The following is a 26,782-nucleotide window of genomic DNA, read 5'->3' on the forward strand; positions in this document are numbered from 1 at the left end:
CTTTGTGCCCCCAAATTCTTCTTGCTTAAGGCTGGAGAGGTTCCAGACCTCACCCAAGGACACTTCTGCAGAGGGCACACACGAGGAGGTTCCCATCCCACCCAGCAAGAGCTGCTGTTTTGGCATTGCCCATCCTCTTCACTTTCTGATCCTGGCTCCAGGGATCTCCTCTTCATGGGCACCTAAAGCTGAAGCAGATGCTGCTGCCCATCTGGGGGGTGAAGTGACCTCAACCATGTCCTTGCCGATCCCCAAAACAGGAATAGGGAGCCCTGGAATGTGCACTGGCCATGTCCTCCCCCCCCAACCCCAACAGCTCTGATACTTACAGGGCAAAATGTTCACATATCTGTTCTTCTCCTTGTTCTCCTCCTTGGAAGCAGCTTCACACGTGGCCTGTATGGGACACGCTGGGAGAGCCTGCAGTGGCAGAAAACAGGGTTTTCCACGATGGTCTTATGGTATGGCATAACACAAATGCATCCAAGCATCCTGCCCCTTCGCATGTGTCCCTGTCTCCACCCGAGCAGCAGCTCCTCCTCCTCACCAAGCTCAAGGTGACCATTTAAACAGCATGGGCTGGACCAGAGAGCGCAAACCCCATCCAGAACACATCTGGAACTTCAGGACCCATGAACACGAGGTGGCAGCAGAGCCTCTGGCACCAAACCCAGCGATCCAGGAGCTCCCTTCCGCCTGCTGAGAGTGCCTCTGTTCACAGTGATGCTCAGGGTGAGCCGACTGCAGCCCCCATCGCCTGAGCACAGGCAGGGATGGGAAGCAGCACCCATGCAGGGAGTTGTTCTTCACCCAGCAGCACTCGGGGTTGGGGTGCTGTGGGGTCACGGGTGATGCTGCCCCACGTTCCACACTCGAGCAGAGGAGGTGCTTCCCCAGCACTGTTCTTCCACATCCCTGAATAGGAGGAGGATGGGAACATACAGGAGGCATTCACCATCCCTTCCTCCAGCTGACAGCAGGGACGTGCCTCGGCTACGGAAGTCTTCAGGGCAAGCAAGTATTTATAACCCCCAAATCCCTTCCCTGGGCATTCAGTGCACCTCTTGAGTTTCACTGGAGCACAGCCAGGGAGGGTATCAAGTTGTGCAGCAGCTGGAGAGGGCTGAAGGGCTTCTTTTAATCTCAATCATGCTCTGGACCAAAGGTTTTAGGTGTTTGCTGGTGACACCTTTGCAGTGCAAGCAAGCAGATCAGTGCATCTGCTCTCATCAATGATGCTGATGGAGAGTCCAGCTCCTATGTTACGTGCTGTGATACTCCAGCTCGATATTTAGCTTTGCTCCTCACTTCAGCACTGCTCTGCCTGCTTCTGTATTGCCAAGGTGAAAAAGGTTTATCACCACAAGAAGCTGCAGAGCTCAGCAACATCAAGAAGAGGTTGTAGCCATCTCAGAAGAGATGCTCCAGCATCGCGGGATAAGGACAACACCTAAATTACTCCCTGCTGATGGCCAATTGTTGTCATATAGAGTGTCATCATTCTGGTTCAGGGTTAACAGCTCCCCGAAACAGATGGGGATGTTTCTGTTTGTCAGAGCTCCTTCTGGCTGTTGGTGGATTTAAGCCATGAGGACTGGGTGGAGCAAGAGCGAGCTGGGGAGGAAGGCAGCAGGCAGGGAAGCTCTGGAAGACCCCAAGACATCCAACACACCTCCTGAACCCACTAAAACATAACCCCCCAGTGCTGCTTGCTACAGAACCCCTGCTTTCTGTGCTGAATGTGAAGGGTAACAGCTTGCCCACCCTCAACACCAGATTCAGGGACAGTATCAGTCACAGAATCATAGAATAGTTAGGGTTGGAAAGGACCTTAAGATCATCCAGTTCCAACCCCCCTGCCACGGGCAGGGACACCTCACACTAAACCATGGCACCCAAGGCTCTGTCCAGCCTGGCCTTGAACACTGCCAGGGATGGAGCATTCACAACCTCCCTGGGCAACCCATTCCAGTGCCTCACCACCCTCACAGGAAAGAATTTCTTCCTTAGATCCAATCTAAACTTCCCCTGTTTCAGTTTGAACCCGTTACCCCTTGTCCTGTCACTACAGTCCCTAATGAAGAGTCCCTCCCCACCATCCCTATAGGCCCCCTTCAGATACTGGAAGCTGCTATGAGGTCTCCACGCAGCCTTCTCTTCTCCAGGCTGAACAGCCCCAACTTCCTCAGCCTGTCTTCATACGGGAGGTGCTCCAGTCCCTGAGCATCCTCATGGCCTCCTCTGGACTTGTTCCAACAGTTCCATGTCCTTTTTATGTTGAGGACCCCAGAACTGCACACAATGCTCCAGGTGAGGTCTCCCGAGAGCAGAGCAGAGGGGCAGGATCACCTCCTTCGACCTGCTGGTCACGCTCCTTTGGATGCAGCCCAGGATACGGTTGCTTTCTGGGCTGTGAGCGCACACTGCAGCCAGCTCATGTTCATTTTCTCATCAACCAACACCCCCAAGTCCTTCTCCTTGGGCTGCTCTGAATCTCTTCTCTGCCCAACCTGTAGCTGTGCCTGGGATTGCTCCGACCCAGGTGCAGGACCTTGCACTTGTTAAACTTCATAAGGTTGGCCTCAGCCCACCTCACAAGCCCTCTGACTACCCCTGAGGACAGGCAGAGCATCCCTCCCTCCCCGAAGCTCCCAGATAAGCTCTTCTGAAGCACAGCATCCAGTGCTGTCACTTCACGGACTCAGTTACCCCTTGGGTTGACGTGCCACCCCTATGCTAGGTACCACTGCACCTCCTCGCTGATGCAGCAGCGCTTTTGTCCTTGCTCTATGCCAGCGGACCAGCTTTCACCTCGCTGTGCGACGTAAGCCCCACGCTGAGAGCATCCCACGGGGTTTAAGGGCAGGAAGCAAAGGGACTCACATTGAACTCCTCCCGAAAGAGCTTGTTGTCGTCTGCCATGCGGCGGTTGATCTCCTCTTCCAGCTTGTCAACGGGCAGAGGCGGGTACTTGCGGTTGGTGCTGGGGGAGCGGGCGAGCAGCGGCATGCTCTGAGGCTCTGCAATGACATCGGCGTCACAGGTGCCCACCCAGGGCTCGTGGGTGCCTAGGTGGGCACAGGGACCTCACGCACACTTAGGGCCCCCTCCCATTTCGCTATTCCCAGGTTTTCATGGAATCCCGGACTGGTTTGGGTTGGAAGGGACCTTAAAGCTCATCCAGCTCCAACCCCTGCCATGGGCGGGGATACCTGCTGGGAACCTCACTTCCAAAGAGACATTGAGGTGCTGGAGTGGGGCCAGAGGAGGGCACTGGAGCTGGTGCAGGGCCTGGAGCACAAGTGTGATGGGGAAGGGCTGAGGGACCTGGGGGGTTCAGTGTGGAGAAGAGAAGGCTCAGGGGGGACCTGATGGCTCCCTACAAGTGCCTGACAGGAGGATGGAGCCAGGAGGGGCTGGGCTCTGCTCCCAAGGAACAAGGGATGGGACAAGAGGAACCGGCCTCAAGCTGCCCCAGGGCAGGTTTAGATGGAGCTGAGGAACAATTCCTGCCCCAGAGGGTGCTCAGGCATTAGAACAGGCTGCCCAGGGCAGGGCTGCAGTCACCGTCCCTGCAAGTGTTCACACCCCGTGGAGACGAGGCCTCGGTGCCATGGGTTAGTGGTGGCCTTGGCAGTGCTGGGGAATGGTTGCACTTGATGAGCTTAAGGCTCTTTTCCACCCAAGTTGATTCTATGATAACATGAAACACTGTCAGCACCCTGGGATCAAGCATCCCACTATAACAGAGGCAGCGAGATCAGGCAATGAGGACCAAGCCATCAATGGTGGGGCATGGAGACCACCTCACTTCACCCTTGCCCACTTGGGAAGCCTGGCACCATCGCTGAGACATAACTCCCAGATGGACACAGTAAAGGTGGCTGCTGCTTGTGGCTCCCCAGTGAAGCCAGGAAAGGCCACGCCAGGGTTAGACCAACACAGCTGATGCTCTATGAAGTTCACACCTTCATTTACAGCCATGTAAAACAGGCAGGGGAGGTCTGAGCTGCCAACGTGAAAAAAAAGGTGCTGATTTCCAGTTAGCGCTTGCCTGAAGGTGTTTATGTGGAAGGAGCTCAGAAAAGGGACCTGAACCGAGCTTAAGAGGTGGTGGTTCCTCTTTAGCTCTTACTTTGGCACCTACACGTTGATGGAGATGCCCAACTGCAGACCTCCATGGGCAGCACTGGCTCAAAGCTCAGGGACAGACGAGTTTAGACATTACAGCAGGCTTGCACAAGACTTTAGAACTGTATTTATGCATCTTTAAGAGGTCCAAAATGGTTTTAATAAAGGACAAAGTGTATTCCCTGCTTTCTTTTGTTTTGTGTTGGAAAGGACCTTAAGATCATCAGTTCCAACCCCTGCCATGGGCAGGGACACCTCACACTAAACCATAGCACCCAAGGCTCTGTCCAACCTGGCCTTGAACACTGCCAGATTCTCTGGGCACCCTGTGCCAGCGCCTCAGCACCCTCACAGGGAAGAGCTTCTGCCTTATCTCCAACCTGAGCTTCCCCTGTTTCAGTTTGAACCCATCACCCCTTGTCCTGTCCCTACAGTCCCTAATGAAGAGTCCCTCCCCAGCATCCCTATAGGCCCCCTTCAGATACTGGAAGGCTGCTCTGAGGTCTCCACGCAGCCTTCTCTCCTCTGCAGGCTGAGCAGCCCCAATGTTCTCAGCCTGGCTCCATACAGGAGGTGCTCCAGTCCTTGATCATCCTCGTGGCCTCCTCTGGACTCACTCCAACATTCCCTCTGTGAGATGCATTTGTGCTCCCTGTGTCCCACCAACGCAGGCCTCACCTGCATCATCCGTCCGGCCGTTGGACAACCGAAAGGAGTTGGAGTGACTCCCTGCTTGCTTGTATTTCTTGAACCTACCAAAGACAAAGGAGAGGAGAACTTCAATAGAGACCCACCAAGAGGTCCAGGATGAGAGATGCAGCCATGAAGGGGTTTTCTTTTGCCTTGGTGGCTCCTAGAGGCTACAGGACCTCTAAAATCCTACCTATGGCTATACCAGTGAAGTGACCACAGCTGGAAAGGCTTCAGGAGAACAGAGTAAGGTAACAGCCAGGAGGAGAAGCTTTAAGACTGCTTCTTACAGAGGACACCCCAAGGAGCTGCTGCTGCATGGGCTGATGCAGCAGAGCACATCACCCCCAGGTTGATCTGTCGCGCAGCAAAGCCCTTTCTCCACGTGCTTTTAACTTGAAGCAGATGCTCACGCTCCGCTTGCCTCCAGTTACGGGTTTTGCTGAATCACTGGGCAGGCAGCAGCCAACAGAAACCCTTTCTTCAGGGCTGGAAGCCAAGCAGGGAGGACTCAAACTCAACTCCTGAGGCAAAGCTCTCATCAGGTTCACTGCTGCGAGGGCAGGCCCCGAGCCAGGAGGCGAAGGGGATTTTTCCATTGCTAAGGAAATGGGTTTTTCTTTGCCCTTTTTGTTTGTTTTTTTTTCACTATTTCATCCCCCAAATGGTGAGTAATTTAAAAAGTTTACTGCAGGTGAACAACCACCCTCTTCTAGCTGAGCAGATACGTGCTCAGGAGCTGGGAACGCTGCGTTCGGAGCAGTGTAGATGCTTGGATGGCTTAAAAATGGACCTAAGGCGGCTTTGGAACGCTATAGAACCAGGTAGAGCATCACCTAAACCTCCTCACAAGCTCCAGTCGTAGGGTGCTTTGCAGTGGGAGCTGCACAGGCACAATGTGCAGGTCTGGTTTCCAAGACAGAGCTTGGCTCGGGATGTTGGATCACGTTGGAGAGCAAGATGGGAATCAAGGAATAACACACCCAGTTATACAAGCAAAGGAGTTTCTGGCTCTAGTGTTGTGTTCAGCTTCCCTGCATTACTCAATCCAACACCCTTAGCCCCAGCAGGAAACCCTACTGACTACTTAACTGCATTAACAGGACTTCAGTTTAACCTTCCCTACTAAATATGGCTTTATTGAGGAGCAGAACAGGCATTGCCCCACTTTATAGAGAAAGGAACAAGCATCATTTACTAGATAACCCCAAACCACATTTTCATTATCCTTACAGGTTTCTTGTGTCAGACTTTAGCTTAGGAAAGAGCACAAAGGCTTATCCCTGTGCATTCAGTGATGAATTCTTGCCAAACAAGGGGAATCAGCATGAAAGCATCTCTTACCTTAACATGTACAGCACAATAATAATAAATACTATGACTAGGAGGGAAGACAGGGCCACCATCACAGCTATAATTGGAGTCTCATCTGCAAGAGGAAGAGAAAGGGCTGGTTATCAACACTGAAACATCCAGTGCCATTGTTCAACAGGGCAGAGATGTAGCTTCTGCTTGCTGGAGCCAGGCTGAGAGAGCTAGGATGGGTCAGCAAGGAGAAGAGAAGGCTCCTGAAGGGGAGACCTGAGAGCAGCTCCAGTGCCTAAAGGGGCTGCAGGAAAGCTGGAGAGGGGCTTGGGACAAGGGCCTGGAGGGACAGGCCAAGGGGAATGGCTTTAACCTGCGAGAGGGGAGACTGAGATGAGCTCTTAGGCAGAAGCTCTTCCCTGGGAGGGTGCTGAGGCACTGGCACAGGGTGCCCAGAGAAGCTGTGGCTGCCCCATCCCTGGCAGTGTTCAAGGCCAGGTTGGACACAGGGGCTTGGAGCAAGCTGCTCTAGTGGAAGGGGTCCCTGCCCGTGGCAGGGGTTGGAGCTGGAGGAGCTTTGAGGTCCCTCCCAACCCAACGCAACCCACGCTGTTTGACTACTGAGCTACCAAGAGGCACTCTGGTTTATTTCTGCACTTGTCCCTCTGTGCTGGGAGGTCCAGGACCGTTATTCCAACCAAGAAATGTGATCTTTGTGCAATGATTTGAAAGCAATGACCTAGCAGGGCAAACAAACCCTCCTGGGTTTATTCAAAGACATGAAACCCTCCTGGTCTTGCACGTCCTTGCTCCTTCCATCCTCGTGTTGACATGTCCCCCATCCCAGCAGCAAAAAGCCAAGGAATACATTGGGAAGCATTTCTGCGTCCTGCACACTCGGTTGGTGCTTGAGCTTTAGCATTCCCCACCATGAAGCTTTCCAAAAGCAAGACTGGGAAGGCAAAGCAATCAGGTTGTGTCTTAACCCAACCACAGCCAGCCCTTTCTTGCTGAAACCTCCAACCATAACCATCAGCACCATCCTGGTTGTTGGAGAGGAAGGCGAGCTGCCTTGCCAAAGCCCATAGTGCTGTCCCCTGCTATCATAGACTCATAGAATGATTTGGGCTGGAAAGGACCTTAAGATCATCCAGTTCCAACCCCCTGCCATGGGCAGGGACACCTCACACCAGACCATGGCACCCAAGGCTCTGTCCAGCCTGGCCTTGAACACTGCCAGGGATGGAGCATTCACAACTTCTCTGGGCACCCTGTGCCAGCTCCTCACCACCCTCAGAGTGAAGAACTTCTCCCTTATCTCCAACCTGACCTTCCCCTGTCTCAGTTTGAACCCATCACCCCTTCTCCTATCACTACAGCCCCTAATGAAGAGTCCCTTTCCAGCATCCCTGCAGGCCCCTTTCACTAATGTATTACTGGACCACTCCTCCTGCCCTGGCTGGTGTTAAGCTCAGCCCAACCGGTGCAGCGCCGTTGTCAGATGTGATTTATGGGCAGGGTGCCTCTGGCAGCAGGATGCAGGAGGTCTGGGGGTTGTTGTGGCTCCCTGCAGCCGTTCCTTCAGCCCATCTGCCTGGCTGAGTTAGAGCTTTGCCACCGCAGAGCTAACCACTGCCGTGCTGCCCAGCCTACCCAGCAAAGGCAGGCAGGAAACGGGCTGGAGGGTCCCCAGCCAGCCCTGGGGAGCGGTGCCACCACCCTCAGCCCCTGTTCTGCTCGAGTCTCAGCTCCAGGGGTGTCACACTTGGAATCTGCTTGGACAAGGGACAAGGGCTCCATGCTCTGCTTCTACAGACCTGCAGTGCTGGAGCATCTTCCAAGTCCCCAGCTTGGAAAGCATCAGCTCCTCTGGGCACCCTGTGCCAGGCCTCAGCACCCTCCCAGGGAAGAGCTTCTGCCTAAGAGCTCATCTCAGTCTCCCCTCTGGCAGGTTCAAGCCATTCCCCTTGGCCTGGCCCTACAGGCCCTTGTCCCAAGCCGCTCTCCAGCTTTCCTGCAGCCCCTTTAGGCACTGGAGCTGCTCTAAGGTCTGCTTCATGTCAACAGCAGCCCCTCCGCTTTCTGCTGCCATGGTTTTCCTCCCAGTGCTGCTTCTTGGTGCCACAAATTGTGACCAATCCCCCTAGAATAATCCTCCAAGTCACAGCACTTGGAACATATTCATGTTTTTATTAACATTAATGGTAATATCAGTAATACTAATATCAGGATGAAGCCAGATTTCCCCCCATTTCCCATTTCTTTGCTCTCAGGAGCAGGGATGAACAATGGCAGAGAGACTGCATAGTCAGGCCTAAGCCATGGCAGATCCAAGGGAATTACATTGAACATTTCTCCAGTGGCTTACCCGTTACTTTAAATGAATTCACTTGGACCTGGGTCTCTTTTATTCCTCTGCACTAATGTGCATTGACAGTAACTATCACAGAGCATCTCTCTTTTCCTCTGCATCAGTGTGAGCTTGGCACACGCAGCACTATAAAGCTGATTGCCACTGAGTTTACAAAGCTGAAACACCCATCACAGCAATGATGGCAACACCCAGAGGAAGCTGGTTTCTATAGGTGACAACCACAGCGGCTGCACCTCTGCTCTGCCCTCTCTGATACAGTTAAAACCATGAGGAACTGCAAATATTCTGGTAGTGATGCCAGTTCTCAGAACTAAGAGATGGAAAAATGCACCTAAGTGCTGTTAAAGCACAAGTAATGGATTTTTTGCTGCTGCTTGCCAATGGAATTATAGAGAAAAATGATTATTCACATCATTTGGAGAATGGGTCCGGGTCAAACAGGGTAAATTATAGGCAATGAAGATAATTCATAAGCAAAAAAAAGAAGGAAATTGCCTGAATGGCTTCTTTTGGTCATCCAGCTCTAGGGATGGTAATGATGTTTTTAGAGCATTCAGCAGGAACTCTTTGTATCTAACAGGACATGGACAGATTGGTCCAGGATTGCTTGTTTCATCATAGAATGACTTGTGTTAGAAGGGACCTTAAAGCTCACCCAGCTCCAAGCCCTGCCACGGGCAGGGACACCTTCCACTAGAGCAGCTTGCTCCAAGCCTCTGTGTCCAACCTGGCCTTGAGCTTCTAAGAAGGGAAGGCCAACATCAGTTGGGATACCAGTGTCACCTGCTTGCCAGGCTTTGCAAAGGCAAGTTTGGAAGCGTGGCACAAGGAGAGGTTTCTAATAGCAGAATGCTTCTGGAGATGCTTTTACTGAGCAAAGAACTATGGAATTCTCACCTCTTCTGTCAGAGTTACCTGCAGAGAAAGAAAACAAGAGTCTCTTAGCAACCAAGAAACATCCATTTTAATAAGTTAGGAGGGATCAAAGACCAAGACAGTAACAAATTTAGTAACTCTCATCATCTGCTTGTAAACCTTCCCCTTAAAACAGCAGTTTCAAAGCCAGGATGTTAAAACAAGTATCAGCCTTCACGTAGTAACAAGGAAAAGGGATCTAAACCCAACTGCTTGTCAGCAGAGCAGGGAGCTGAGGCCAAGCTCTGGCATGGATAACCACAACTTACTGTTCTTAATGGATAACACGGTCTGTTTAAGCCTATAACCAGCAAGTCACTGGTGTAATTCATTAGCACTTAACTAAAGAGATAACACTTGTGAGTGGTTTTAAACGAGTGGCTGAGCCAAGAGCTCCGTTAAGAGTAGCCAAGCTCAGGGATGGGGATGAGGAGCATCCAAGGAAAGCCTCTACCTGCTGTTTTGGATGTCCCATCTATAAGAAACCAGGGCAAACCTGTGCCAAGGAGAGCACAGCCCAGCTCTCATGCTGTAATGCTGCTGTCATGGGCACCCCACACCTTTGTTTCATGTATGAAGAGCTGCAGCATGGCCTTGAGGACAACATAGGTAGGTTTGGAGAAGCAGGACCTGCCTGTACAACATCTAATTCATGCGGTGCCTCTGCCTCATCCCTCTTGAGCACCACTTACTTCTTCCGTGACTGATATCCACATTTCCCATTCAGATTAATGGCAAGGGCAGCCCTAAAACTAATTTTGCTCCCTGACAAATTACTTGAAATAAAGAAAGAATCAGGTCTGGTCATTTGTTCCTGGGGCTGACATCAAGTGAGAAGCCACATGGGGTCTGGTTGGTGCAATAGCCAATGTGTCACAGCATTCACCGAGAGTCCACCAAAACCAGCAACCCCAGTGATAAAAGAAGCAGCAAAGATACAAAAGTGATTAAATCCTGTCCCTGATAGCACGGATTGTATTAGAAATCCAGATCTTCAGGCTTTTGTCCCCATCACTCCCACTTGAAGGCTATGTGTATTCTACACTTGCACTGTGCATGTATCACTGTGCATGTGAGAGAGCTGGGCTGGTTCAGCCTGGACAAGAGAAGGCTCCTGAAGGGGAGACCTTAGAGCAGCTCCAGTGCCTAAAGGGACTACAGGAAAGCTGGAGAGGGGCTTGGGACAAGGGCCTGTAGGGACAGGCCAAGGGGAATGGCTTGAACCTGGCAGAGGGGAGACTGAGATGAGCTCTTAGGCAGAAGCTCTTCCCTGGGAGGGTGCTGAGGCGCTGGCACAGGGTGCCCAGAGAAGCTGTGGCTGCCCCATCCCTGGCAGTGTTCAAGGCCAGGTTGGACACAGGGGCTTGGATCAAGCTGCTCCAGTGTAAGGGTTGGAACTGGATGAGCTTTAAGCTCCCTTCCAGCCCAAACCAGGCTGTGATGCTGCCATGGGCAGGGACACCTTCCTGCCACAGCTTCTCTGGTCCACCTGCGTCAACCTCACCAGCAACTTCTTCCTAATGTCTATAATCAGCTCCATGTCCCTCTTGTACTGCGGTATCACCATGGAATTTACCCCAAAGTGTCTTCTCATCCCCTTTTGTTCACCAAAACTCCAGAAGAAGAAAGAAACGAAGCCGGAGGCAGCGTGTCCTGGAGAAGAAGAGGTGAAGGAGCCACCTACCGTTGTGTGAAGCAGAAGAGGTCTCCTGCGTTGTCACCGTCACGCTGAAGTTCCTCTCCGTCGTCTCTGCTTCTGTGCTGGGGACAGCGGTGCCTGGAGCCGGTGGGGTCCCGCTGGGCAGAGGGGAGGTGGCAGGAGACACAGGGATGGTTGTCCCCAATGTGGAGGTGTTGATGCTGACGGTGGTGGCGTTGGGGGAGATCCTGGTGGCTGTGGTTGTAGGTGGCTTTGTGGCCACGGTAGATACAGTCACTGGAGTGCTAATGTTGAGGCTCTTTGCGCTTGTCGTAGTCCTAAGCTCAGGACCTGCTGTAGGAGCTTTGGTGGGGCTCCTGGGGGAGGTGGGCACTGTTGTGGGTGGCTCTGTGAGAGGAGAAAGCACAAGGGAACCTCTTTGAGATACCTTTCTGTAGCACTGGAGGGTTTAGATGCTGGGGGGTTGCATCATTATAAGGATAAACCAGCCACAAAACCCCAAATCCAGGATAGGGAATGTTTTGCACAGCACTGATGCAAACCTCAAGAACCTGGTAACTTGAACAGGTCTTATGACATTGAGGAGGTGCAAAGATTGGAGCCCCTGTAAGACAGGATCAATATAGGACCTGCAGGTCCCATTTATGAGCACCTGCAGCCCATCACCCTCTTTCCAATCGTTTATACTACAGTTAAGTGGAGGGCAGAAGGAGTAAGTCACTAAGCATCACTTACTCCTTTGATCCTAAAGGGGGTTTAGGGACAAATGAAGAGGAGACAAAGAGGATATTTTACCTGTTGTAACGTTGTTAGCACCTACGCTTATCAGGCCACTTCCGAGCAAAAGGAGAAAGAACCACCAATCCATGTTGACCTGGGGAAGAGAGGAAAGATGAGGTATGTAAACCCTCCTGCAACATTATCCCAAAGGAATTCAAAGTGGAGATTCCTCTGTGCATCTTGTGTGTGTAGAGCTGGGAGGGAGGAGTGAACGTGTGGCTGGAGTCCCTGCAGGCATGTGGATGGGAAGGATTTATTGCTGTGTTCGTATGTTCCACATGGGAGAAGACACTGGGGGATCTCAGGGCGGTGGAGAAGCGAAGGTGACCAGAGAGGAAGCAGTGGATGGGTGAAGTGTAGGAGAGCACAAGAGGAACAAGCAATGAAGCTGACACCAAAGATAAGCACCTGGTCTTAAGGGAAATTGATGGCATGTTCATGTAACGGTCTGCACACTGAAATGCAGCAGTCTTGATCCAACGTGCCCAGGAACCGGAGGCAGGGAAGGAGGAGAGGTCAGCTCCTCCTGTGGTCAGCAGCCAGGGGATCCCTGCAGAATCACCGAAGCCCCTGATTGCTACTGGGCATGGACAGAAAACCAGCACAAGGCCAGGCTCAGCTCCATTCATAGGATCCCAGCCTGGCTTGGGTTGGATGGGACCTCAAAGCTCACCCAGCTCCAGCCCCTGCCACGGGCAGGGACCCCTTCCACTAGAGCAGCTTGCTCCAAGCCCCTGTGTCCAACCTGGCCTTGAGCACTGCCAGGGATGGGGCAGCCACAGCTTCTCTGGGCACCCTGGGCCAGCGCCTCAGCACCCTCCCAGGGAAGAGCTTCTGCCTAAGAGCTCATCTCAGTCTCCCCTCTGGCAGGTTCAAGCCATTCCCCTTGGCCTGTCCTTACAGGCCCTTGTCCCAAGCCCCTCTCCAGCTTTCCTGCAGCCCCTTCAGGCACTGGAGCTGCTCTCAGGTCTCCCCTTGAGGAGCCTTCTCTTGTCCAGGCTGCCCCAGCCCAGCTCTCTCAGCCTGGCTCCAGAGCAGAGCTGCTCCAGCCCTCGCAGCAGCTCCACGGCCAGAGGTCCCCATCAGATTCCCTGCAAATGCAGATGAAACAAACACCCGTAAATAACAACAATCCTAATCCAGGCTCCTCTCCAGGCCAGGCTGCACATTCCTCACTGGATGCTTCTTTCCAGGAAGCATCCTGCTAAAGTACAGGGCGATGTCATCATTGAACTTGCTTCCCCTCAGCTTTCTCCCCCAGCCCTTTTAAACACAAGGTCTTTAGGGTGATTTCTTTCCTCTGTGGACCTCAAAGAGCTCCTGAGAAGCAGGCAGTGTTATCTCCTCCCAGGCAGATACAGATCCCTGACAGCACGATGTGAGATAGCATCCTCCTGGCCAGAAGAGTGCCCAAAGCTGCCAAGCCCCACACCGGCACATGGCCCTGGGCCTCCCAAGGATGGGCCAGCATCTCTCATCTGCTATGAGCCCAGAGGAAACTCTATGTGCCATGGACCAAGGGGTTTATTCCTGATGCACATTCTAAGCCTCCCCCCCCCCACCTTAAACACATCTTGTGCTGCTTGTTCTCATTCGATCTCTTTAAACCTGCTTCAATCTAGACCCATCCCAAACTCCGGGCAAAAGGACAACGCTGAAGTCATCAACGTGCTGGGAACGGTGTCAGATCCTCCCCACCCCACCCGGGAGCATCCTCCCATCAGCACCACCCACTGACATGTTTTTCCCCCCCCCCCCCCCCCCCCAATAGAAAACCTGGCAAAAATGGACCTGACTCAGTGACCAAAAGGTCAGACAAACCCTGAAGCAGCAGGAAACCAAGCTCCAGAGATAAGAGCTTTCCTTTAGCTCCCTCCACGGCCAGCCCTGCTGCTGCAAGCAGGGCAGGGCTTTCTCCAAGTGGTCCCACCGGTGCAAGAGCAGCTTTGCAGAGGTTCAAGGATCTGTCTGGATGCATTTGAACCGATTGGAGGCCTCTTGCTGCTGGTCCTGCGATGCCTCCCCAAGGCTGTGCTCTGGGGTGGGATGTTTGGATAACCCACAGCAGGCGGGGTGCCGATGCCATGCTCCACAAGCTTAACGCACCCCATGCAAGATGTGCAACCACCTGCCAGAGAGATGTGCTTGGTCTGAACTGCTTTGGCTTTGGAGGAGAAACCCCCATGTTTATAAGGAAGGAATGTTTAAGGATGAAGGTGCTGAGGCTCTGGCACAGGGTGCCCAGAGAAGCTGTGGCTGCCCCATCCCTGGCAGTGTTCAAGGCCAGGTTGGACACAGGGGCTTGGAGCAAGCTGCTCTAGTGGAAGGGGTCCCTGTCCATGGCAGGGGTTGGAGATGTATGAGCTTTAAGCTCCTTCTAAACCATTCTGTGATCCTGTGTTTTTAGGGCTGAGAGCCAGCCAGCACAGCTGGAGCCTGGGGAAAAGCCCAGTGGTTAAGTGCACTGGGATGTCAGCCTGTGCTCCAAGACCACTGCATGAGCAGTCACACTCCAGAGCTGAGATGGTCCTAAGCCAAAGAGGTTTTCCACCCCCACAGTGTAGGAAAAGGGAGCTCGTGTCCTCCCCATGTTTAACTGCAATAGCAAAGCACACAAAGCTGAGCCATCAGCGAGAATGAAAGCAGCTCCCTGCAGGAAACAGCTGCTCCGAGCATCCTATTATGGGAACCCATGGAAATAGGGCCCTCATGGAGATGGGACCACGTGCAAAGGCAGGAGGAAGCTAAAGCCATGCTGAATCTCCAATGAATGTTAACAGTGGCATGGAGATGCTCCTGAAACCTGGTGAGGGCTGATGGAGGCACCGAGGTCTCACCATCACAACTGCTTCCCTCACTGGGAACAAATCACTACCACAAGAAAACAGTAACAAGGGGAAAGGAAAGACTCTCAGAACGAGAGGTCCCATCCCTTTGGGATCATGTTCATTTGGGATCCTATGCATCTGGAATTCCTGTTCACTGGGGGACCTGTTCACTTAGGATCCCCACTTATACAACATCCCTTTCATCTGGCATTCCCATTCATTCAGAATCGTGTTCATTTGAGAATCCCATTCATTCGGAATCCTGTTCACTTGAAAATCCCATTCATTTGGAATTCTGTTCATCTGGGTTTCTCATTCATTTGGTATTCCCATTCATTTGGAATCCTGTTCATTTGGGATTCCCATTCATTTGGCATCCCATTCATTTGGTTCACAGCTCTGCCAGCACTGGCTCTGCAGCAGCACTCTGGCCCAAGAGCAGACAAACCAGTTGCTAACAGGGATGCTCCCACCACACTGGCATCCTACCAGCTCCTCATGCTGAGATCTTGCTCCTCAATGCCGTAATTAACTGATCATTGGAACACCACAGAGGTTCCCATCTCTTCCAAGCCTTTCTTAATGGCTCCAAGGATCCTTGGAGCTGTCTGCTCCAGCTCTTGCAGCACACCTCAAATTAGCGGGGGAATGGACTTGTTCATGGCTACTACACAAAGGGGTGGCAGAACTGGGGCTGGACCCCAAGGACCTTGTTCCTCTCCCATCCGTGGTCCTTGGAGTCCTTTGGGAACGTTAAGGAACGGAAGATGATGGGTTAGGCCATACCAACCCTGCACGCTCTAAAGCCAACAGCCAAATGTCCCACAGGCCTTCAAAGCTCCTCTCCCCCATCCTCAACACACTTTCCTTTGGTACCAGAAGCAGGTCATGGCAGGTGGATGACAAGAAGTAAAAGCTGTGAATCCCCTCTTCTTTCTGCCCTCCAGTATGGGGAATTAATACTCATGCAATAGAAGAACTTGGGTTTATTTCCATGACCACAACTGCTATATGGATGGGAGCTACAGGCAACTCCTGGACTGGCCACGGGTACCAGCTGCAAAAGTCCTTTGGGATGGTGGGGTGATCATAGAATCATTTAGGTTGGAAAAGACCCTTAAGATTGAGTCCAACCATTGCTGCAGGTCCCTCCTTTGCTGAGGAGGATGCTCTGGGAATACAGCAGTGAGCAGGCAGCTGCCTGCCTTCAAAACCCTCTTGATAGCCATAGAATCCCAAACTGGTTTGTGTTGGAAGGGAGCTTAAAGCTCCTCCAGCTCCAATCCCTGCCACGGGCAGGGACCCCTTCCACTAGAGCAGCTTGCTCCAAGCCCCTGTGTCCAACCTGGCCTTGAACACTGCCAGGGATGGGGCAGCCACAGCTTCTCTGGGCACCCTGTGCCAGCACCTCAGCACCCTCCCAGGGAAGAGCTTCTGCCTAAGAGCTCATCTCAGTCTCCCCTCTGGCAGGTTCAAGCCATTCCCCTTGGCCTGGCCCTCCAGGCCCTTGTCCCAAGCCCCTCTCCAGCCTTCCTGCAGCCCCTTTAGGCACTGGAGCTGCTCTAAGCACTCCCCTTCAGGAGCCTTCTCTTGTCCAGGCTGCCCCAGCCCAGCTCTCTCAGCCTGGCTCCAGAGCAGAGGTTTTACACTTAATGAGCTCATTGATCCTTGAGTGCATCACTCCAGGAGGAAAGGATTGCCAAGGGGAGAGAATACAGATTTTCCCAAGCCGTGCCCTGATTTCCCATGGAAAGCTGGATGCCGGCAGTCCATGCAGACCCCCACTTTCTTACGGCTTTATTACACTGAATGTCAGAAGAACCAGGACACCCGGAAGCATCAGGACTTGCTGTGCACATCATTACATGAGAACCCCCGGGAGCGGCTCCTGAGCCCGGCTGCCAGCGCTGCTTTATCAATCACCTTAACTTGGATCGGGAGCAAGGAGAGGGCTGTGCCAGCTCCCAACCCCTGCTCTTCCACCCTCCCTATTCCCAAGTGGAGCATAAAGAAACACCAGCGCTCCGCTGGTACCCGCTGCTTAATGTAAAAGGCCTCGGGAGCCCTACCCCAGAGCTGGAGGAAGCCGAGAGTCTCCCTTCCCCCTCGGCTCCCTCCCTGCTGCCTTCGGAAAGGGAGAGGAAATACTTGTAATGTTATCGACATCAACACAGCCCTTTGGCTGGCTGCGACATCCTGCGAGCGGCACGAAAACACCCTGACGTCAGGCACCCGGCGCTGCCCTGCCGAGCAGCCGGGAGCTTGCTCCGCGGCTCCGGCACGGGGATGCTCGCAGCATCCTGCCTTCCCTTACACCTTCCTGCTCCGAAGGCTGGGGCAGGAGCCCTCAGGAACGGCTGCTGGTTCCTGCAGTGCTATAGATGGGTTTATACATACGTTAAATAACTATGCTTAAGAGACACATACAAGTATCTATCAATAATCCCTCTCTATATAGTATATATATATACAAAAGCATCTACATATATGTTTATTTCTCTGTATAAACCCTCCTTATATAGGATATGTATAAAACTTCATGTGTATGAATATAAATATTCATACATAAAGTATCTATATATGTATTTACCTTTCTATATAGTATATACATATTTATATATATAAGGTATCTATGTATGCATATATCTCTCTCTATATATATAGTATATATAATTTTATCTGTATAAAAGTATCTATATATGTATAAATATTTACCTCTATCCTTTTATATATAAAAGTATCTGTATCTATATATATAATCATAGAATCATAGACTAGTTACAGCTGGAAAGGACCTTAAGGTCATCTATTTCCAACCCCCATATAAATACATATATATGTTTACCTCTCTCTATACAGTATATATATTTAGATATTAACATATTAATAGATGGCACATATCTCTCTACACTATAGATTTATTTTTATATATACAAAAAGTATCTATATGTGTATGTTTATCTCTCTATATATAGTATATACGTACACATTAAATTATCTATGTATATGTATGTTTACCTCTCTATATACAGGTAATATAGATACACATATATATACACATATATTAAAGTATCTATATATGCATATATATCTCTATCTCTATATAGTATATACATATGAGTATCTATACATCCATATATATACACCTATTTATCTCTCTCTATAGTATATAGGCACTGCATTCCCCCATGCACTGCTCAGGATCTCCCTATAGGAAAAGCTGGGTTTGGGGCTGCAGGATGTATGGTTTAAAATCAGCAAATGTGGTCAAGAAGATTGATGCTGGAGGGGAAAATGAAAGGAAATAATCTCTTTATAAAGTAATAAGGGCGTTAAAACTGGTCCTTTAGTGTGTGCTGCTATAGGGGGTTAGGCTGCAGAAAGCAAGGAATTAGTATTTAGTGCTGCAGAAACTGCCCAGATCCGGATACAGGCATCCACAATCAAAGGCAGGATTTACCCCCACCTCTGACATATTCCCCATTCCTGGAAAATGAAGCAATCTTTTTCTTTGTGCAAGGATGAGAGGCAAACCAAATGCCACCCAGGACCCCAGGCACCACCACTGCTATCGGTAGGATGCTAAAATGTAGTGGCTCATCCGAGACCACCCAAATGCCTTGTGCTGACCCCAACCGCAGTGAAATATAGAAGAAACGCCACTTTTCCTCCTTTTTTTTTGGCAGGGAAAAGGGCAAAACTAGGAGCAAGGTTAGTGTTTGCACCGCTTGGCTCTTTGAAGCAGCTCACAGTAGGATGAGAACAAGCACGAGCATAAAGAAAGGGGAAAAAGGTCTTGTTTCGTTTCCTTCTTGGTGGCAGCAAGCCACCAGCATGGCTCAGCCACCCTGGAAAACAAACCTGCCATTCCCTCTTCCTCTCCCTGCTCCTTTTAAATGCCCGTTGTGGTTTCCCAGCCTCTCGCTGGAGCTGTGGTCCACGGCAGAGGGGAGCAGCTCACGGGCTCATCCGATGGCACAACGATTCCCCCAGCACCAGGTTCTTCGTTCCTGTAATCCCAAACCTCTGCCGCTGGATGAGATGCCAAGGATTTCTTCTCTTCATTAACACCACCCAAGGAGCTCTGACCAGGAGCAGCGGAGTTGAGGGAGGAAGAAGGGGTTTGCTGCACAAAGAGGCAGTGACTAATGCCTCGCGTGTGTCTCCGAAGCTGAAACAAGGCCTTTGATGTGTCACTGAGCATCATTCCCCCACCCTCTGCTTTTCCACTCCTCTACAGAAAAGATGAATCACAGCAACCATTCACCCTCTCTGAAAACCCACTTGGGTTTCTTTGCCTTTTCTGTTTGGCTTCTAAATAAACAGGAGGCTTCCACATGAGTGACAACGGCTGGAACCAACAGTGTGTGAGGAGGAGAAGCCTCAGGAAGGGATTGGGGTTCTGCTTTCTCCACCTGCCCAACCTTCAACAAACCACCGCTTCCCTGCACTTCACTATTTACTCATGGAATGGGTTGGGTTGGAAGGGACCTTAAAGCTCCTCCAGCTCCAACCCCTGCTATGGACAGGGACACCTTCCACTAGAGCAGCTTGCTCCAAGCCCCATCCAACCTGGCCTTGAACACTGCCAGGGATCAGGAAACACGTTTTGGCTGTGAGGGTGACCAGGTACTTGCACAGGCTGCACAGGGGGGTTGTGGAGTCTCCATCCATGGAGGCATTAAAAATCAGAGTGGAAACAGTCCTGGGCAACTGGATTGTCCTGGGTTGTCCTGCTTGAGTAGGGAGGCTGGAACATAAGAGTTCCAGAAGTCCCTTCCAACCTCAATCACTCTGTGATTCTGTAGCTTATTGTCCTGCCACCTTTTCAGTACTGCAGCCATAGGACAAGGGGGAATAGGTTTAAACTTCAACAGGAGAATTCAGGCTGGAGACAAGGCAGAAGCTCTTCCCTGGGAGGGTGCTGAGGCGCTGGCACAGGGTGCCCAGAGAAGCTGTGGCTGCCCCATCCCTGGCAGTGTTCAAGGCCAGGTTGGACACAGGGGCTTGGAGCAAGCTGCTCTAGTGGAAGGGGTCCCTGCCCGTGGCAGGGGTTGGAGCTGGATGAACCTTCAAGTCCCTTCCAACCCAAACCAGTCTGGGGTTCTGTGATTCTTTGGAGAGCATCTTGAACCTGTAGAATGGAGAACAACATCTGGAGAGGGTTTCCTGAAGGACACGGCTTGAAGAGGCATCAAGGTGGGATAGGTAAAAGCTGAGACAAGGTGAAGTGCCATGAAAAAGGAAAGCAATGAGCTAAGGCCAAGGGAGCTGTCGGGCCAGGAGGATGAAGATGAAAGAACAACTCTGAGCCTGAACCAAGTGCTGGGGATGAAGGGTTTCACTGCAGGCCAGGCTGGTGAGGGACGGTGGGGCACAGGAGCTGTGTTGCAAAGTGGAGACGGAGCTGAGACCTCCTCGAGGGGTATTCCATTGAATCATGGACTCACAGCCTGGTTTGGGTTGAAGGGACCTTAAAGCTCATCCAGTTCCAACCCCTGCCACGGGCAGGGACACCTTCCACTGGAGCAGCTTGCTCCAAGCCCCTGTGTCCAACCTGGCCTTGAACTCTTCAAACAGCCAAAGCAACACCCCCAGAGCTTGTAATCCCCCCTGGCAAACAGGAGACCAAACCCCATGGTCTCCTGGTGTCCCTTCCCCAAATGGGATGGGCACTGCAGGACAACACAGCACTGGGGAGCGGAGAGGAACTGCCTGAGAGGCGCAAGAGAAGCTGCTTCAAGTCATTCTTCAAACCCATGAATTAATAATGAAATAGAAATGAAGTCATATAGGAAGATATTTCCTCAACTATCCCATTTTAGGTGTCCCCTTCTTTGTTCCAGGCATGTTCTGTAACACGCACAAAGGCAACGTGAGCGCAGTTCACACAGCAGCTCTGAAAAGGGACCAGTTGCTTTTGAGGAGTGAGGATGAAGCATGGCCATGATTTAGCATAACAACATCCCTCGCGAGCCAGATGCCTCTCGGAGAGCAAACAAACGGTACGTGGGGAGGAGAAACATGGATTTAAAGCAAAAAAAACCCCATCAATACCCAAACAACAAAGCCCAGCTTCGGGGCTCAGCCCTTTCTGCAGGACCCAGCTGAAGTCCCAGCTCCAAGCTAGTGGCGAGCAGCCAGAGCATCCTCCTTTAAAACAAAGGTGTCGGAGGGGCTCATTCGCATGGCAGCGTTCAGATCTCCTTACAGAGGCTGAGCTCCAATGGCAAACGCATGCGTTCCCTCATGCAGCTGAACGGGTGCTTGTGCTTACCCTGAAATCCGCCCGGGACACTTGTAGGATGCAGGGAGCAGGCAGCCTGTCCCCCGGAGCAGCCCCTATGGGCTAAGAAAGTGCCGCGGAGCCGTGAAATCCCCACTTTACCTGCGGTGGTTCTGCACCGCCGCTGGGTTCAGCCCTGTTGCCACAGTAACACTTTGTGGTTTAGCCGAGATCACTGATTATGAAACTGGAGGGGAAAAAAGAAAACAATCAGAGGCTGTTAATGAGGAGATCCTCCAGGTCTCGGAAAGCTCCATCTCCATGCCATGAGGATTCCAGGCGCAGGGAAAAGCGAGGCGCCTGGGTCAGCATCGGCGGCTGCCACCAGCAGCCTTTTGGGTGTTTTAATGTGTGGGTCCTCAAATTCCCCGTAAATCCAGCTTGTTTTCCTTCCCTCGGAACAAATGTGCAAGACTCGGTGGAACAGTCTTTACTCTTTACATATATTTGCATGTATTAAGCGGGGAAAACAAGGGTTGAGGGTGATGGTGATAGCCAGAGCGGGGCCAGGGATGCATTCCCCGCATCCCACATTCACTGTGTGTCTGTTGCACTTTTCCAGATGGAAAAAACCCAGGATCACAGTTGCAAGGGTCTAAAACCCAGGTTTCCAAAGGAAGGGAACAAGAGCTGAAAGCATTTTCCTCTCTGGCTTTTATTTGAGTGCCAAAAGCATCTCGAGGCACGTCTTCTGCTGAAGGCTTCAAGCTGAAAAGTCTGACTGGGAGCAGTTGTGCCGCCAGACACAGACGGTTTTCAACACACCATCTACATATAAGATACCAGAATGTATTCCCAGGTGAAGGGAAAACAGCCTGACAGGTATTTCTGGAATCAGAAACCCTGAGAGATGCTGCTTTAGAAAGTCAGCTTATCAAAACACCTGTATCTTACCCTTCTCATTGGATGATGGATCTACAAAGAGGATGACACTGTGCTAAAAAGCAGGGCCAAGGACCAAAACTGAGTTAATAGTTTATAATAGTCATTAATGCCATGACAGACTCTGCATTTCTCCATCATCCAGGGCATCTCCAGGGAGACCTTAAAGCAGCTCCAGTGTCTAAAGGGGCCGCAGGAAACCTGGAGAGGGGCTTGGGACAAGGGCCTGGAGGGCCAGGCCAAGGGGAATGGCTTGAACCTGCCAGAGGGGAGACTGAGATGAGCTCTGAGGCAGAAGCTCTTCCCTGGGAGGGTGCTGAGGCGCTGGCCCAGGGTGCCCAGAGAAGCTGTGGCTGCCCCATCCCTGGCAGTGTTCAAGGCTGGGTTGGACACAGGGGCTTGGAGCAAGCTGCTCTAGTGGAAGGTGTCCCTGCCCATGGCAGGAGTTGGCACTGGATGAGCTTTAAGGTCCCCTCCAACCCAAACCAGGCTGGGATCCTATGGAACACCAACAGTGTGAATGACAACGGGAAGCATCCCACAACTGCTGCCCCTGAAGTCCTTTCCTTGCTGAGGATATTGCGGCTGCTCTCCGGGCACAGGCTCCTTTCTGCCGGGATATTTCTGCTCCCAGTGAACTTCCTGCTCACATCAGCATCTTGAAAAGCTTCCACCCCTCCTCGCAGCCTCAATCCCAGCTGCTCTTACCTGCAGTCCCTGTAATTGGCAATCATTTCCCTAATTGCTCACAAAAGCAGATGTTCTCTCTGTGGTCACATTGAATCAGCTTATACTGCACTAGAGACACGAGCACACAGCATTAAAGTGCTAATTCCTGTAAATAAGCCCATTAAAAGGTTAAAAATAATGCCTCCAACTACACCATCGATGGCAGCTGAATCCCCCTGCCTTTATTATGTTATTTGTAACATGGCAATCCCTGTCTGCTCCGGATAAGGATGCTCTTGTGCTTGGTCAGTTACTCTTATATGTAGTCATCTAATAGCCACATCTTATCTCCTAGCATAGGAGATCATCCCCCTGCATGGTTTCCAGCTAATAAATCATGTTTATAGGTGATTCACAGCACACCTAACATGTGCTGGAGAGGAAGAGGGGAGCCTGGTTCATGCAATCACAAGTGGAGGGATTGTGCTTTTAGGGCTTTAGGTGACGCTGCTAAAGAATAAATGAATCTCACTTCTTTTCCTGCCTCAAAGGGGGAAATAAAAGTGGATCCTGGTTCTATTCCATGGGCAGCGCTTTGCTTTTCACTCACCATAGGGAAAGGATTATGGACACAGTGCAGCACCCATCTGGGGCCAGCCTATTCCAGGCTTCAACCTGCCAGAGGGGAGACTGAGATGAGCTCTTAGGCAGAAGCTCTTCCCTGCGAGGGTGCTGAGGCGCTGGCACAGGGTGCCCAGAGAAGCTGTGGCTGCCCCATCCCTGGAGTGTTCAAGGTCAGGTTGGACACAGGGGCTTGGAGCAAGCTGCTCCAGTGGAAGGTGTCCTTGCTCAAGACAAAGTGATCCTGTAGGCACAGGTCTTAGAGCCACACCAAGCTGGGCATCCTCTATCACTGCTAATGCTCTAAACCCATTATATATACTTATATATATATGTAGCTATAAACCTATCTTAAACCTAACATCATAAAGGTATTATATATTATATATAGTTTGCTATAAACCTGTCATAAACTAATATCATGCTACAAACCTATTTTCTTCTGACACAAGATCACACAAAGTGAAACAATCCTGGTCTTAAACAACAGGGCGGGTACAAGCCCCTGCAGATACCAACCCAAACCCTAATGCTCAACAGTCCCCGTAATTAAAATGCAGTTTCTTACCCTTAAAGTGCTTAAACAAGAGCCTGGGACAAGAAACTTTTCCCCTCCCATGTTATTCACAATTCATTCTCTATTTTAACCTCCTCAACAAAAGGCTGAACTCAACTGTATTATTGTCAGCGAGGGCTTTTATCACCAGCCTTCGGACCGGTCAAGGCATGGGAGAGAACAATGAGTCTCACAGGAGAATAAATACAGTCTAAACAAAAATACCCTGTTGCTAAGGTTTCAATCAGCCTTTTTGGGGGCACAGACGGGTAGCTGGGAATCCTGGTGCCACCCGATAGGAAAAAACAGGGAGAATGAGGTCTTGGGTAAGGGAAAAGAACCTGACACTGATCCCTGTTGTGGTTTTTCCCTCCAGGATGGCGTTCAGAATACAAGTTTTAGGTAGTGGACTCTAAATCAAAGCCAATAGCTGGAGCACGCTGCTGTCTGCAGCAGGAGATGCTCTGCCTAAGCCCATGCGCAAGGTCCTACACCTGGGTCGGAGCAATCCCAGGCACAGCTACAGGTTGGGCAGAGAAGAGATTCAGAGCAGCCCAAGGAGAAGGACTTGGGGGTGTTGGTGGATGAGAAAATGAACATGAGCTGGCTTCAGTGTGTGCTCACAGCCCAGAAAGCAACCGTATCCTGGGCTGCATCCAAAGGAGCGTGACCAGCAGGTCGAAGGAGGTGATCCTGCCCCTCTGCTCTGCTCTTGTGAGACCTCACCTGGAGCATTGTGTGCAGTTCTGGGGTCCTCAACACAAAAAGGACATGGAACTGTTGGAACAAGTCCAGAGGAGGCCACGAGGATGAGCAGGGACTGGAGCACCTCCTGTATGAAGACAGGCTGAGGAAGTTGGGGCTGTTCAGCCTGGAGAAGAGAAGGCTGCGTGGAGACCTCAGAGCAGCTTCCAGTATCTGAAGGGGGCCGATAGGGATGGTGGGGAGGGACTCTTCATTAGGGACTGTAGTGACAGGACAAGGGGTAACGGGTTCAAACTGAAACAGGGGAAGTTTAGATTGGATCTAAGGAGGAAATTCTTTCCTGTGAGGGTGGTGAGGCACTGCAATGGGTTGCTCAGGGAAGCTGTGAATGCTCCATCCCTGGCAGTGCTCAAGACCAGGTCGGCCGAGGCCTTGGGTGCCATGGTTTAGTGTGAGGTGTCCCTGCCCATGGTGGGGGGTTGGAACTGGATGATCTTAAGGTCCTTTCCAACCCTAACTGTTCTATGATTCTATGTATTGCTCCAGCCTGGGCTTTGTGCCTTGCTCCAGCAAGGGCAGGAGGTGAACCAGGACTTGAGAACTCCATGGTGAAACCCTGGGGTCATTGCTGATGGCTGAGGCCGGCTTGATGCATGCTGCAGGGCTGGATGGAGCCATTGCCAGCATGGCAAGAGGGAAGCTGGAGTTGGAAGAGCAAGCTCTGCCACAGCAAAGAGGTCCACGGAGAGGCACAGCCATAGCCCAGATGTTGGGAATGTCCAGCTGGGATCTCCCCTCAAGGAAAGCCTCATCCCAAACTGCAATGATTTCTCTGGTGAAATCAACCCCAAAAGCAATTGTAGAGCATTGAGGGGTTTCTACATCCTTAGCCAAGGGAGCAGCACCTGATTTGGGGCTTTGGTAAAGAAATGCTCTTTCCCCAGTGCTAGTATGGAAAGGAGATGGGTACGGCCATAGTGTCCTCCCTGATATACACAGCCACCAGCTTTGCAGCAAGGTTTCCAACAGCAAAGTGACTCTGGGATCAAAGCAATCACAAGGCCAGGGGAGTGATGGCTGAGAGCCCTGGCAAGGTGCTGCAGGGCAAAGAGGACAACAGAGCCATAGTGGTCCAGAGAGGCCACCAGCCTCCATGACCAGCCCATCTTCCTCCCCTCTAGATGGAGCTGCAGGAGAAGCCTGAGGTCCCGCTCCAGAGAGAAGCTGGACACATCCAGCATCTCCAAGCATCACCTCCTGGCCTGCAGCTTGGATGCATTTGCAAACCAAATGTATGAAACCCAATGAATGCTGTGAGGGCTGGAGCAGCTCTGCTCTGGAGCCAGGCTGAGAGAGCTGGGCTGGGGCAGCCTGGACAAGAGAAGGCTCCTGAAGGGGAGACCTTAGAGCAGCTCCAGTGCCTGAAGGGGCTGCAGGAAAGCTGGAGAGGGGCAAAACCAGAAAGCACAAAGGGAATTTCAAGCTTCCTTGAAGACAGCAGCCTGGATGCATAGGAAAGACAAAACAGAGTCAAGGTAATGCTGGAATTCAGGTTTTTGGCCCATTCTGGGTTATTTTTGCCTAGAAAGAAGGTCTTAAATATCACCTCATGTCACTCATATTTTAGTGATAATCAAACACTAAGAGGCTACAGTAGAGCTCACATCCCCCTGTACGAGGCACCTTGTCCAAACAGCCACCAAACCGATGCTGAATTCAATCCGTTTCAAACCCATCCAGAACAGTGGAGAACTCAGTCTCAGCATTTGAATTTCAATAGCACTGCAGTGGATAACAACCGAGACATCCCCATCTTTGACCGTCTTTGCTGTCCCAGGCTTTTCAAAAGGCTTTGGAAAAGCAGCTTTGCTACAAAAACACCCATTTCCATCACGCCCTGGCTACAGCATAATACACAGAAGGCTCCTCAGTATCGCTGTTAAATAGGAGACCCCCCAACCCAGGCATTAAATGGTACAGGAGCTCACACGCAACAACAGAGAGGCTTTCTCTAGCTTGTTGCTGCACAAACACAAGACAAAGTCTGTTGCTGAAGACCAAGACTTGTGTTTGGAGGCGCAAAACTCATCCATTGAGCCTAAAACTCATCCATTTTCATAGCACCATGGCATGGTTTGGGTGGGAAAGGGGCCTTCAAATCCATCCAGTGCAACCCCATGGGCAGGGACCCCTTCCACTGGAGCAGCTTGCTCCAAGCCCCTGTGTCCAACCTGGCCTTGAACACTGCCAGGGATGGGGCAGCCACAGCTTCTCTGGGCACCCTGTGCCAGTGCTCAGCACTCTTAACATGAACCATTTCCTTAACCAAAGGTAGGGATGTACCAAACTGGAGGGAGAAAAGGAGAAGATGTCATTTTGG

The 26,782-nt window shown here is 51.4% G+C and overlaps 1 protein-coding gene and 1 long non-coding RNA gene across 5 annotated transcripts in view; both read right to left on the minus strand.

Annotated features, from left to right (window-relative positions):
- Positions 1-26,782, minus strand: part of LOC134174840 (uncharacterized) — a 141,883-nt gene that overhangs the window by 37,575 nt on the left and 77,526 nt on the right. The gene's annotated exons all lie outside the window — the stretch shown is intronic.
- The window catches only part of PTPRA (protein tyrosine phosphatase receptor type A), a 112,438-nt gene that overhangs the window by 12,283 nt on the left and 73,373 nt on the right, over positions 1-26,782 (minus strand). For 2 of the 4 annotated variants that reach the window (XM_062640104.1, XM_062640103.1), the window contains exons 3-9: positions 11,871-11,949; positions 11,100-11,462; positions 9,398-9,415; positions 6,166-6,250; positions 4,810-4,883; positions 2,884-3,020; positions 330-420 (exon numbers count right to left, since the gene is read on the minus strand). In XM_062640104.1, coding sequence (XP_062496088.1) covers positions 330-420; positions 2,884-3,020; positions 4,810-4,883; positions 6,166-6,250; positions 9,398-9,415; positions 11,100-11,462; positions 11,871-11,949 — 847 coding nt within the window. Of the gene's footprint in view, positions 1-329; positions 421-2,883; positions 3,021-4,809; positions 4,884-6,165; positions 6,251-9,397; positions 9,416-11,099; positions 11,463-11,870; positions 11,950-20,960; positions 21,104-26,782 lie in introns of those variants that run through there. The other 2 variants (XM_062640105.1, XM_062640102.1) reach the window with 2 other exon arrangements.

Source organism: Pezoporus occidentalis, unplaced genomic scaffold (assembly GCF_034315485.1).
Source record: "Pezoporus occidentalis ecotype Australia unplaced genomic scaffold, CSIRO_AGI_Poc_V1 ctg63, whole genome shotgun sequence".
In the NCBI taxonomy this organism is placed as follows: domain Eukaryota; kingdom Metazoa; phylum Chordata; class Aves; order Psittaciformes; family Psittacidae; genus Pezoporus; species Pezoporus occidentalis.